Source organism: Wyeomyia smithii, chromosome 3 (genome assembly GCF_029784165.1).
Source record: "Wyeomyia smithii strain HCP4-BCI-WySm-NY-G18 chromosome 3, ASM2978416v1, whole genome shotgun sequence".
In the NCBI taxonomy this organism is placed as follows: Eukaryota; Metazoa; Arthropoda; class Insecta; order Diptera; family Culicidae; genus Wyeomyia; species Wyeomyia smithii.
Window position 1 is genome coordinate 137,407,957 of NC_073696.1, and position 14,098 is coordinate 137,422,054.

The 14,098-nt window shown below is 37.1% G+C and overlaps 1 protein-coding gene across 1 annotated transcript; it reads left to right on the plus strand.

The window, feature by feature from the left end:
• Positions 1–3,302: 3,302 nt before the first annotated feature.
• Positions 3,303–4,917, plus strand: LOC129731355 (uncharacterized). Its single transcript, XM_055691259.1, has 2 exons — positions 3,303–3,452; positions 4,361–4,917. Exons 1-2 carry the CDS (start codon positions 3,303–3,305, stop codon positions 4,775–4,777), a joined length of 567 nt encoding a protein of 188 aa, XP_055547234.1. The 3' UTR covers positions 4,778–4,917.
• The last annotated feature ends 9,181 nt before the right edge of the window (positions 4,918–14,098 follow it).

Sequence of the window (14,098 nt, forward strand, 5' to 3'; positions counted from 1 at the left end):
TGATTCGTCATCTTTTGCGCTTGTAATGGGATGTTCATGTTCTTTAGCTAAACTTGAATTTCCTGCCATTCGTTTTAATATGCCACCAATTGCATCGCATGGGCCTTTACCATGAGAAGTCGTAAAAAAATGCCACTCTGCATCGACGTTATATCTTGTTTTGAACTTGCAAAGTTTTTTCTATTTTTGTATTGTGAGGCAGCTCCATCAGACATAAATATCGCTTTTTTCAACTGTATTTTTGTTTTCAAAAAACTCATTAATTTGGCATTGAACACCTGAACCGCAACAGTATCATGATGGAGTACTTCCGATATTATGATGAAGCTGATATTCTTAAGTGTTCCAGATTCTGAATAGTAAACAACGAAGGGATGAATGGTGGCTTGACTATTATTCCAATAACTACTTTGAGCGGCATCTTGAAGAACAAATGAATAGTTTTCTGAGAAATCACACACTATAACAACTTCACCATCTTTCAAATTATTTTTTGCTTCTCTCATGTAAGTCGACTGTTGAGTTTTTATGTAATCGTGGGTAATCAACTTTTCACAAAAATAAGATACAAATTCATCAATTGGTTTCACAAGTGTCTCTATATTACATCGATCTGTTGCAATCCACTGTTCGAAAGGTATTTCCCTCACACAACGTTCCTCAAGTTCTTTAAAAAAAACTGTTTTCAAAATCATAATAGTTGTTCAAAGTAAAATTTAGAATCATTTTGGAATGAATATTTCTTTAGACTGTGTATCATCAATTCAGTATTCTCGTGAATAGTACAAACACAAATATTATGAGATCCTGAGCTTCTAAGTAATTTACAGTGCTTAGGTTGCAAAGCTCTAAAAGAAGTCAACCCAATATCAGTTTTGCTGATATCTTTAAAATAAGCGTAAGCCTCACGAATTGAATACACTGGGGTCTTTTTTTATGCGGGTTATTTTTATGCGGTTTTTTTATACACGACTTTTTTACGCGATTTTTTACAATAACGCGGATTATTTTTACGCGGTTTTTTGAAATAACGCGGATTATTTTTACACGATTTCATATATTATTTTTACGCGGTAGTAAATAAGTTTAGTATAAGTGAATCCAATAACGAAAAAATCAATTATATGGTTCATGACAATAAGATATTCTGTTTAATTAATCTAAATAATGCATATTTTTAATGTATTTGCTGTTATCATCATAAAATAGGCAATTTCCGTTGATTCGGTAAGAAGAAACAAAAATACATTAATAATTGTGCAACGATACGAGTCAGGGTCGTTGCGATTTACTTCCTTTTTAGAAACGAAAGCTTAAACATGTAGCAAAATTATTATAAAAAAGTTATTGTCATGTTCTTCAATGAATTTTCATTTTAGAATCACTTTAACTTATTTTGTGTGTTTCGTTACCATTTTTATATCATTTTTCATGTTTATATTTACTTACGTGCCATTATTTTTAATCGGATCTTATTATTGAATGGAGTTTTTTTACGCGATTTTTTTAAATTACGCGGTTTTTTTATACGCGGATTTTTTCAACACGGTACAACCTACCGCGTTAAAAAAGACCCCAGTGTACATTAGGAGTCGCTTTTGCACATGCTGTCGCTTACCATCTTTTCTCACTGAAACGTAATCCCTTTGCCCTGGCATGGCTCTACTGACCTGGTCACTGTCATAAAACTGCAATACCTCGTTTTTCACTTCCAGGGGCAATCCATGTCCAAGCCTCACACCAGGAATAGCCAGTATTCCACTAGCTTCTGATATACGCCGAGCCTGTTTCACAATGTATTCCGTTGTTTCAAACTGTTCTATTATCGTTTGTTGGTTCCAAGATTTCGGTAGAACTGAAAGTATTCTTACTTTATCTTCCCTCGAGCGCAGTAAATTTTTCTTTTAACTGCAAAATCATCTCGTCGAAGTCTCTCGCTTTACGTTCCAATAAATCCAGGTCATCTTCAGCATCAAAATCGAAAATGTTTTTCTTATACCGTCAGTAATGTTCAGATAGTTTTTTTTAGGATATTTTTCCTGATTGAGCTTTGCCAGTGATATCGGTGAAACGTTGATTCCAGCTAGGCCTTTGTTGAATAACTCGATTTTCTGTGCTCTGGAGTATTTATTTTGAATGCTTTCTTGAGAATATGATGATACGATTGTTGTAGTAGATGGTATATCCGCCAATTCGTGTTCAGATGCAGATGGTTGCAACTCCGTCGTTAGAATGTTTCTTCCACATCCTGATGTTGATGGTTCCATGAATGAATTGTGTGGATGCTCTTCGAGACCAAATTTATCTTTCACTTTGATACAATATAATCTACACGAATCACAAATTGATAAAGACGTATTAAAATGAGCTTGACTGTTCAATATTTTTAATTTTGCAATAACGTTTTCGTTTAATTTGCGTAAGCTTGATGAGCACCGATGATAAGGAAAGGGTTCACAGCACTTGGGCTTGGTGTATTCTATTTTCACTTTATTCATCTTCACAAAATGCAAACTGTTACTAACACTTCTGGAGAAGTGCAATCGTATTTATATACGGAATCAGATATTATAGGTTACCCAGGAGGTAGGTAGCTTACATTACAAACAGTTGTTATTTGTAAACAACTAGGTAGTGTTGCACGACAAACATACGTGTAGGTAAGCTAAGGTACAGCGCCTGAGTTATTTATCCAATCGTTTTGTTGTCAAAGAATGAACTGTATATTTTTGATCAAGCTTTCCAATGAACGTATAGTTTTTGCTGGAGAACCACGGACAAACTAAGAAAAACGTGTATCTTCCGAAATATTATTAATTTTTCGAACTCTAATTTAAAATAACTCGAAAACCGATGCCTTTAGAATGTTAACTACCAAGAGCTTTTTGATTCAAAACAACTCTCTGCATCTTTTAAAATCATCAGAATACAAATATTCTGAAAAATGTTTGAATTAAAATTTTTATAAAAAAATATTTTTCATTTCTTTATCCTGGACTTTTTTTTTAAAGTTGCGTGTTAACGTCAAGTTTAAAAAAAAAATAAAAAAAAATCAACTCTTTTTTTTAAATTGAAATTTAATATTAATTTTTATTTTTTTTTGGGCAAAAAAAAAATTTTTTTGTACAGTGTATATTTTTTTTATGATGCATTTTTAATTCCCTGCAACTCATTCTCAGACAGTTTTTCTATACAACCAATGGTTTCTGGGCTACAATGCTTCGGATAAAACCTATGCCAAAAGGCATACGCCCTTTTAGAATGTAACTCATGGGTGTAAAAAATCGCTCCATCTGTGGAAAATGCTCAGATTTCTGAGCCGAATACGTGTGCAAAGTTTCATCCAAATCAAAAATGGTCGATATTCGACCATCGGTGATTTGGCGCGATCTTGCTCAGTAGCAACAACACTAGCCGCAGTCATAGGAACAACAACAACTACAACAGCAATAGTAACATCGAAAATAACAACAATATCAACAACTGCAGCAACAGCAACGAAACTTGAACCAATACGCCACGCAACACAACATTCCCGAAAAAAAATAACATTAACGAAACATTAAAAAAACCTTAAAAATTGCTGTGATTGTACATAGTTATACCATAATTTAACTATATTTTTCATTGTAGATACATCAATTTTACATTAAATATCATTGTCCAGAACAATAAAAAACATCGTTTTTGCCAATTTTACAATGCAAAAGGAGGGTCGTTATGTATCTTAACAGCATTTTTTCAGGCATTTTTCCCATACATTTAGAAGTCACTGACAATGCTTTTCATGGTAAAATTATTGTCGGTGGTAGATTCAACAACAAAAAACGTTGTTAAAACATGGTAATGACAACAATCGTTTACAAGATTACAGTAAAAATACCGTGTTTTTTATGGTTCATGAAAAAACACGGTATTTTTACTGTAAAAGCTGTAAAAGATTACAGTAAAAATACCGTGTTTTTTTATGGTTCATAAAAAACACGGTATTTTTACTGTAAAAGCTTGTAAACGATTGTTGCCATTACCATGTTTTAACAACGTTTTTTGTTGTTGAATCTACCACCGACAATAATTTTACCATGAAAAACATTGTCAGTGACTTCTAAATGTATGGGAAAAATGCCTGAAAAAATGCTGTTAAGATACATAACGACCCTCCTTTTTCATTGTAAAATTGGCAAAAACGATGTTTTTTATTGTTCTGGACAATGATATTTAATGTAAAATTGATGTATCTACAATGAAAAACATAGTTAAATTATGGTATAACTATGTACAATTGCAGCAATTTTTAAGGTTTTTTTAATGTTTTGGTAATGTTATTTTTTTCGGGTTTTTCCCTTTACCTCTTGACAAGGAATTATTGGCCGCAGCACGCATACAATTTTCTGGACAACCAAACAAAGATGTCAGAACAAAGTTCATCAACTTTCAAAAAGGCGAAACAATCAACCCGTACAGAACTGAAAAGGTTCGCACTGGCCAGACTGAATATGTAAACAACAATAATAGCGACATCAGCAACAACAACACAACGTCAACAACCACACCACCACACGACAGCCTATTCGAACTGGACCCAATGCGGCCTGCTATAGTGCGCTTAACGCAGCAGTCAACAAACGGCGATGGGCGCTTTTTTAAGGCTGGACTTCGTGACCCGAATATAATGAAAATCGTCCGCCTGTACCTAACGTTCATGAACGACCAGCAACCAACAGTATGTGTAGATGGTTACACAACCACTATTATCCGAATACTGTTGGCTCCCTGAGGACTACCAGTAAGCACCGAACATCTGCTGCGCATTTTCCAGGAAGTTTACCAGGAATACGGGCTTTCACCCTCAGAAGCAAAAGCTGACCTACAGACGTACAGCACCTTTCTACTTAGCGAACGGAAACATCAGCTGCGGCAATTGCGCGTGAGTCACGTAAATTTTCACAAGTAAAGACGCGCAATTTGGAAAGAAATAGTGTAAGTATACATAGACAATTTTCACATTCCACACAGAATGAAATAACGACACACTCTTTGGAGGAAGAAAGTATTAGTTTAATTAGAAATATTTCTGAACAGAATGCTAAAACCGACACCCTCCCTCGAGGAAGAAAATACTATTTTAAGTCTAAATATTTTTCCAAAAACTTTTTTGAACGGGCAAAAGAATGTGACTGAAATACTGGTATACTGTAGAGGTGGGAAATCCACTCACGAACTGATCTAAAGAGCTGGTTCTTCAAAAATCACCCCTTACTTCAAGCAAAAAGCTGAAGCTGATTTTGTTGATCAAACACCGCAAGCGAGAGCCATATGAATGTTTTACACCCCAAGCGCAAAGCGGCGTGCGACACTGCTATAGAACGCCCAGAAAATAGCTGCCGCCGGCTGCCTGCTCTCCTATGCATAACCATCCACCAGCCGCGGGAATAAAAAATAAAATCTACTTGCCACAGTGCACACGGGCTGGCTAACGTCGGGACGCACATGAAAAGTGGAACGAAAAGAGCGAAAGAACTGATTCACTGATCTTTTGAATCTATGCAGACAATCCGCTCGCGAGCTGATCAGGAAATCAGTTCTTTAAAAGATCGAAATCTTCTGATCGCGAGCGGATTGCCTGCGAGCTGAAAAAAAGAGCCATCGGACGAACCAGTTCTTCTGAGAACGAAAGATTTCACTCTTTCAAAGAACTGAGTCTTTTGATCACCCTACGAGCGTATTGCCAGAAGATCAGTGAATCAGTTCTTTCGTTCTTTTCGTTCCACATGCATTCGTGTGCGTACTCGGCGTTAGTCATTCCGTGTACCTGTGTATGGACTGTTGCAAGTTGTTTTTTTGCATGCTCTTGCGGCTGGCTGGTGGCTGGGTGATGGGATATGCAGGGGTGGCATTGCGCATTTCGTTTCGAGTGATTTTTGTTCGTTTCGACCACATTTGACATTGCCGATTTCGATTCGAGCTCAAAACGAGTAGAAGGCGTATTATTGCAGTTGATCTTCGAGCAAAACTGGCATTACGTAATGGTTTGATCGAGCATTTTTTAGCTCGAAAGTGATAAAAAATGGTCGATAAGTTGAAGACGTTCGTTTGTACCTTAGTTTGTTGACTAAAACATAAATAATTCCACTAAAAATCTGTGAAGCGGAAAAACATTAATTTGGTAGGATCCACTAGCGGGTAGACTCAAAGTAGGTGCTAACTTTAACGGAGCAGGAATTGCACTAGTGCAGTTTGGAGGAAAATATTGTACTTAAAATAGGTTTGAGTGCTACCCGCCTTATCTTGAAATGTTGACGAAACCATGAAAAAAAATTTCTCTTGGGTCCGAAAATAACTACAAAGTTTAATGTAAGCCTAATATTCATGTTTTATTGTTTACGTCTTTGTATATTCCTAAAACCATTTTCATCACTAGAAGAATCGTAGCAAAACATTCAAAGATTAATATTTTGTTTTAAGGACAAATCTTATTATAAACGTAAAAAATTCCAATCTCTAGGGGCAAGACACTATTGATATATGGCGGAATATTTCCAATATTAGATATTACAAAGTATTTATCGTTGTATTATTAGGCATCGTTGTGATGTCAATATGTCGGATAAACGATAAATATCAAAATTTATCAACCGATATCGTATAATATTACTGAAATATTTTTCATGAAAATAAAGTTGTCTAGCCCCTAGACAAATCTGACATTTATTTTCGAGTCAATGTTTGCTCGAAATAAACTGCAATAAAATTGGAGTGTCGAAAATAATACGTAATACCAACTCCACCTCGAAACGAGTTTGATTTCTCTCGATTCGAGTTACTCGAAGCGAAATGCGCAATGTCACCCCAGGTCATGCATATCAGGGAAGACGTTTGGTGGCAGCTTGTTTCTGGGAGTTCTACTGTAGTTTTGCGCGCGACCTTGTGCTTGGCAAATCGGGTGTAAAGCTTTCACGTGGCTCTCGCTGGCGGTGTCTGATAATTAGCTACACTGATAAAAAACCGAAAATTTTGTAGGAACGAAAAGAGCGAGTGAGCTGTTAAAAAGAACTAGTTCATTTTAGTGAGCGGAACCGCTCTGATCCGCTCACTATAGTGAACCAATTTTCCCACCTCCAGTATACTGCCAGAATTTCAACCGCATGAAAAGTCTAGCCAAAATGAAGGAAATCCATCAAAATCAATTATCATACACCTTCAATGTAATTCTAGGAATTAGCTGGGACGAAAGCGTCAGAAGCGAAAAAAATTTTGGATATAATCCGGCACGACCGTAACTTACATACATCTCAAAAAAAGTCTGGAGGTGGAGTTCTTATAGCCATTAATGCTTACTTCGGAAGAAATTAAAACAACCAAGCGCAAAGAATTCGAGCATGTGTGCGCTAAAGCACTTATTGCGGGAGAAACACATATTTTTCCTTCTGTGTACTTCCCACCGGAACATGCTCACAAACAATCTTTTGAATTATTTCTTCAAATCGTCGAAACTGTAATAGTTCAAGTATAAAACCAGAAGTAAAGTTACACATATATGGTGACTTTAATCAAAGAAATGCTGCGTTCATCCCTGACATTGAGAACGAATCATCATTACTCCCAGTCGTAGGAAAAGACGAAACATTACTATATCTATTCGACAAAATTTCACTATTTGGTCTACACTAAATAAACCATGTAAAAAATCAACAAAAATCATATCTGGACTATTTACAAACTGTACGGAAGACTTCTCTGTGTACACATCATTATCACCTTTATGGAAAAATGAAGTATTTCACACAGCAATAGAATATTCAATTGTCATCCATGAAATTGATCTTCCGTGCGACTGGGAGTATGAAGAAGTGCCGGAATTCAATAAAGCCATTATGAGCAAACAAAAAGTAGACTTCTTACAATGAATTTGCAGAATCTTATTTATACTGAAGGAAATGTCGACAATGAGGCAGTTAAATTTCGCACAATTCTGCAGAATATAATATTAGAAACTGTACCAATGAGAAGAAGAAGAGAGAACACAGCATAGTAAACTACCATTATTGTTCAATCCACATTTAAAAAATTGAAAATTCAAAAGCAAAAAGCACATATACTGTTCACACAAGAAAAAACTAGTACCAACTTGCCAAACTAGCTAGACATATGTAGCCAACTCAACCTTGCCATTAATGCCGCACAGGAAGAAAATAATCGTAAAATCGAAAATGAAGGCAAATCATGCCTAAAAAATTTTTTCAGCTATGTAACCACAAAACTGAAAAGAAGTAATTTTCCGTCACGAATGCATTTTGATGGAAATGTAGGCGAGAACTCATCCGAAATTTGTATTTTTTTTGCAAGTTTCTTTCAGGAAGTTAACACTACATCCTCCGAAGAAGATCGTAACCGAGACTTCTTTGCGTTCATCCCCGAAATCTCCAATCATGTATCTGTTAATCAACTTTCTCAACAAGAAGTCTTAAACGCACTTGAAAGCTTAGGCGCATCAAAAGGGCCTGGACCTGATGGAATTGCTCCCATGTTCTTAAAGAATCTTCCAGAGAAACTCACAGTTCCATTAGAACGTTTTTCAATTAATCTCTGAAAAGTGGGAAATTCCCCGAAACCTGGAAATGTTCTTATTTAGTGCCTATTTTTAAATCAGGCGCGAAATCTGACGTTCGTAACTATCGTGGAATTGCCATTATCTCTTGCATTCCAAAACTTTTTGAATCACTAACTTTCATTCTCAACGCAATGGATAATGGTAGGCACGTAGAAGCCCTTTACACTGACTCCAGTAAAGCATTATTACTCTTCAAACTGCAAAAAATTGGATTGGCGCCTCAACTTCCGAGTTGGCTCCAGTTATATCTAACAAATCTCAAACAAATAGTGCGTTTCCAGAACAAACTTTCAAACCCATTTCAGTCACCTCTGGGGTGCCCCAGGGTTCTCATTTGGGTCCACTTCTTTTCATATTGTAAGTAAATTACATTTTTCTCATACTAAAAAAATAAACATATTAATCTACGCAGACGACACGAAACGCTTCATGGAAATCAGCGACTCTAGGGACGCAGAAGAACTCCAGAAAGAAGTCAACTTATTCTGCACTTGGTGCAATAAAAGCCTGCTCCAACACGGTTGTGATGTCGGGTTCGATTCCCGATCAGGTCGAGGATCTTTTCGAGCTGGTAATTTTCTCGACTCAGCACTGGGGCACTGTGTATCGTTGCATCGTTTTTATTTTCCTTGGTGCTACATTCCGATTCGGAACTCGACCTTCTGTTTATTTATACACAGACTTCGCAGCCGACTGTTTAGTATACAGGACAATTGCGGAGCTAGCGCTACGATCCTACTGACACCAACAGTCTCTCCCGAGCGGAAACTCGAACCTAAGACGACTGGCTTGTTAGGCCAGCATCGTACCTAGAGACCGTCTGGGAGATATGCACTTGCACAACACATGCAAAATGTGCCAAAAACAATATCGATAACGAATTCTCTCAACTAGTCTAGTTGATCGAGACCGCATTAGCCCTCCAGGCTAGCGTGCGATATTGTTGTTTGGGATCTGTTGTATTAGCTCAACGCGCTATACATTTTCCCCATCTCACAAACACTGGAAGACTCAAGGAACCATTTAGTTGGTCTCAGGGAAGAAGCTGGAGTAACAAGCCAATCGTCATATCGTAGAATCTCGGCCAAGAGAGACGACCGCTAGAGTCAGTAGGATCCTAGCGCTAGCCCCACAATTGTTTTTCCCTAATTTGTCTTCCTTCTCATTCGCACTGTTTAGGGGCCATCCACATACCACGTGGACAGATTTTTAACGATTTTGAAGCCCCCAACCCTCCCCCTCCGTGGACAACTGTCCATATAAATTCTAATAAAATGTATGGACCGTGGACATTACCCAAACCAAGCCGTCCACGTGGAATGTGGATGGCCCCTTAGGACTTCAACAGTAAGAGCCGATCAAACATCAAAACAATCACCACTTTACAGGATCAACGTCTAATGTCATTTATGTTTGAGTTTATTTCAAAGTTTTGTATCGAATTATTCATCAGGGGCAGATTTAACAGTTTATCGACAAAACAAGCTTCTTATTTAGCTCAAAAAGGCAAAAGTAGCAATAAAATTGTTTTGGAGTCTGAAAGAAACTAACAACATCAATTTAAAATCAATTTCAAAACTAAATCTAGAACAGTGTGTGAACACCAAAAAATGGGTTAAAAATGCCAAAATTGATTCTTACACAAATTTAAAATGGCCAGAAACGCCTATCATTGCAGATTCAGGCAAGGCGAAAAATTTTCTCGATTCGGGGTCTAAAAATGTGCTTAAATTACAGGCATACCTCAGTTATACACACCCTCGATTATACGCACCCTCGATTTTACGTACATTTTACCTCGATTTTATGCACACTTTTTTCAAACACATTTTTAATTCAAATGTTTTTTGTTTGAATTGTGCATATTGCAGGATTATATAAATTAGGTATCATATATCACGTGGAAACTTAAGGGAGAGGAAGGAAGATGTCCACGGTTCATATAATTTTTCGAGGATTCATATGAATGTTCATCCACGGAGGTCTGAAATCACCCAAAATATGTCCACAAATATGTTAGTTTTGTTACGCGGGGAATACGTTCCAAATGTCTATGGAACCGCGTAAAAAGACTAAATTGAGTTGAAAAAAATCACAGGAGGGTTGTGTGCAAAGCCACGACCGCAAGGTTGAAGTAGAATACTTTTACACAGCTCTACTTACGGCTGTACATTAACCTACGGCCGGGCGAATCGGTTCGCGCCGCTTTTCGCGTTTAGCCTGGCAGAGGCCTAAAGCGCACGGCCAATACAATAGAAAGGTGTTTTCACATTGAAAATTAGACTCGGATTTACTGGAGTAAGTGTTGGCAAATGCATCTACCGCTAATACCGCCGCTATCGTAAGTTTCATGTGGGAAATAATATCAACAACGAAAAATGACGCGCGTGTAAGCACACCCGAACTGTTTCGCCGTGCTGCTTCCATTTACTTCCTTGTAACATCCGCCTCATGGAAGTACCGGCAGCACCTACCGCTGAGGCTGTTACCATAGTGCTACTGGTACCCAAAACTATTAACTCTCCAACTTAATTTGAAGAGTAGTTTTGTTTGTCCTCAAAAGAACAATTGTTCAATTCCAAATCGGATATAATGCAATCGCATCTCTGTAATATTACCGACAGTAATATTCTTCTGAACAAAATGATCCAACTTTTCCATTAGAGGAAGTGCCGGCTGATGTACGGCAAAAATCTCGCCCGACCGCTCGTGTTGGCGTTCGTTCTCAGGCAAAGGCCTGAGACGTGGTAACCAACTACAGGGCAAGTGATTTGTTTAATTTGAAGGCAGCCACAGGCGCAACCCGGAGGTCCATCCAGCTCACCTTCCGACTAATGAATGTAGCTATTTTTCCCAGAAACACTCTTTTATAGTCGAAGGGTGCTACGAAATAGGCCACGCCTTTCAGTTTCAGTTGTTCCATTCCGTAATGTTCTTCAGACAAATTATTTCACAACTCGCATATGATTTTTGTATCCAGCGAATAAACACCGATGGTGCTCTCACACACGCAACGGTTTTAACCCGTTTCTTATTGCGATTTGTAACATCAAGCGATTTCGTTTGCTCACTGTTGCGTGTTGCATCATGTTGCAACTTGGCAGCTGGGAGACGACCAAATTCTGTTCATGCTGATTGATTGAATCGACTTCATATTAGCTCTGCATAGTCGAACTAACTGCTTTTGTGAATGCGTTCTAACAGGGCAGTTTATTATTCAAAGTCGGTTATGCTGATCGCAGCCTTTGCGCTGCCCCTGCCGTGGGGCGTTTACTAAATAAAGTAAAAATTAGACAACTACAACAGAATTTGATTGCATCCCGCACAGAATGTCCGCTTGTGTTGATGCCAGAAAATTATTCTCCTTCAATTACTTGTTTATTTGCCTTGAAAAGGCATTTTGCGGTTCAAAATCGGTTGCTGATCGCAACCTTTGAGCTGCCCTAACAGGGAGGCAATTAAGATACACGGACAACATGCACTGTGGAAGCTCTTTCACATTCAGTGAATTAGACGGGCGCGACAGATTTAAATTGCTAGGATCCAACACAGAATGCTTGTTTACGTTGTCAAAAAATTATTAACTTTCAATGACTTGTTTATTTGCCTTGAAAAAGGCATTTTGATGTTCAAAATTGGATTTCCTGATGGCAATCTTCACGCTGCCCCAACACGGGGGGAATAATGGCAGTCTGGCGACAAACGCTGAGAAAAACCGCGCTGCTCCTGAGACGTGGTGACCAACCACAGGGCTAGTGCTGCTGCTAAGGAAGGGCGACTGCTGTTGTCGCTGTCTAGAATTATTATGAGCGGCTTCGGTTGAAACAGGCTCTTACATAGGCCAAATAGCATGTTATAAATTGCAAGGTATATGATTCTGTCGACCGTGCTTGGGAAGTCGTTTTGACAAGGTTTGACTACTTTCAATAGTACAGTAGTACGAATAATAAAATTACAATTATCTTCTTTTGGGAAGAATCTTAGAAGATTTTCCAATCTATTGCTGCAAGAACGAAGTAAATCCATCGAATACTAACCGATTTATTAGCATTTGAAATTGGACATATTTTTCACTTTTTTCGGTTTTAGATTTTCATTTCACATCCCTATGTAGCCGAACTTCCTGAGAGAAGTATTCTACTTCAAAATAACGTAGAAAACCGTCCCAAAACGTTTGAACTTTGACTATATATGATACTTATCATTCTGAAGGCCAAAATACAACGTTATAAATTTTCAGTATTTACACCAAAAATTGTAAACTTTCTAAAAACTGATATATGATTACTTGTGTCCTAAAACGAAAAACGTGATTGAAATGAGGTTGATATCTTGTGCTGCCTTTGAGTTATGAAGAAATGCAACCCGCGTAAGAAACCCTAACTTTTTATGGATAGTTCCTAATGAAAACTTGTTTGATTTGGAGTCGTTCAATAACTAAGAGTATTTCAATAAAAAACGTCTCAATTTTGATACTTTTTCTCTATTGTCATTTTTAATCTGGCTGAAATTTTGCAAAGATGTTCTAATTGGCTGAAGTATCATTTTGTGCTACTAGTTTTTCGAATCACTTTAAAAATATTTGTAATCATCGAATAAATTAACCATTTTCACATACATACTAGTTAGTGAAAATGGTTAATTCATTTGATGATAACAAACATTTTTAAAGCCAGAACGGTTTAAAAACTGATTTTTTCTAGAAGAACTCCATTTTGCTAGTGAAACAATCATAGTTAACTAACCTTGGAGATATTAATTTAAAAACATTATAGTTTTAAATTTTTGTACAGTGTTTATTTATTTATTTTTTTTTTTGAAGGACGTAATTAATGTCTACAACTTTGCTGAAGATGGTTTATCGATAAAACAAACCGTGTTGGCTCTGAAAATATTTTTATCATTATAAGGCACTCGGCCTCATCAATTCATGAATCAAATTCCAACCAAGATAAATGGACTTTTTTCAATGAAAGTCGGCGTTAGTATGGGTAAAAATGTGTGGCCTATATACCCACACATATACATATACACACGCATCCATATTCATTGTTTCATTTAATTCCTTTCAGATATTCTGAGTGAGTTCCTTGCAATAATCGGCCCAGTAGAGATCGTCTATCAATTACGTAACGCAAATGATTATCTTCTTCGACTCTCCTTCCCGCTATGTAACTATTTTTCGGACTTTTAAAATTTTGCATATGGATTGCTCCAACCCCCTCTTTGGATTTTGATTTGTAATAATTGGATGTTCCATTACATGTTTATTTGCAATTTCCCGATTACGGAAATTATTTCTGGGTTATTAAAAATTTTGAAAATCTTGCTTCGATTTTACGCACAATTTGATTTTACGCACATTTCAAAAACGAGAATGTGCGTAAAATCGAGGTTTACTTGTATTTTAAAAACTCTGAAAAATAACAAGAATGTTTCCTTTCATTCACTAAAATGACCTTAAAAAAGTTATCAGGCAACAAGGAA

Coding starts and splice junctions, on each gene's coding strand:
- LOC129731355 (XM_055691259.1), top strand. CDS start 3,303: ATGCTCAGATTTCTGAGCCGAATACGTGTGCAAAGTTTCATCCAAATC. Junction 3,453..4,360: donor CAACAACTACAACAGCAATA/GTAACATCGAAA, acceptor CCTCTTGACAAG/GAATTATTGGCCGCAGCACG.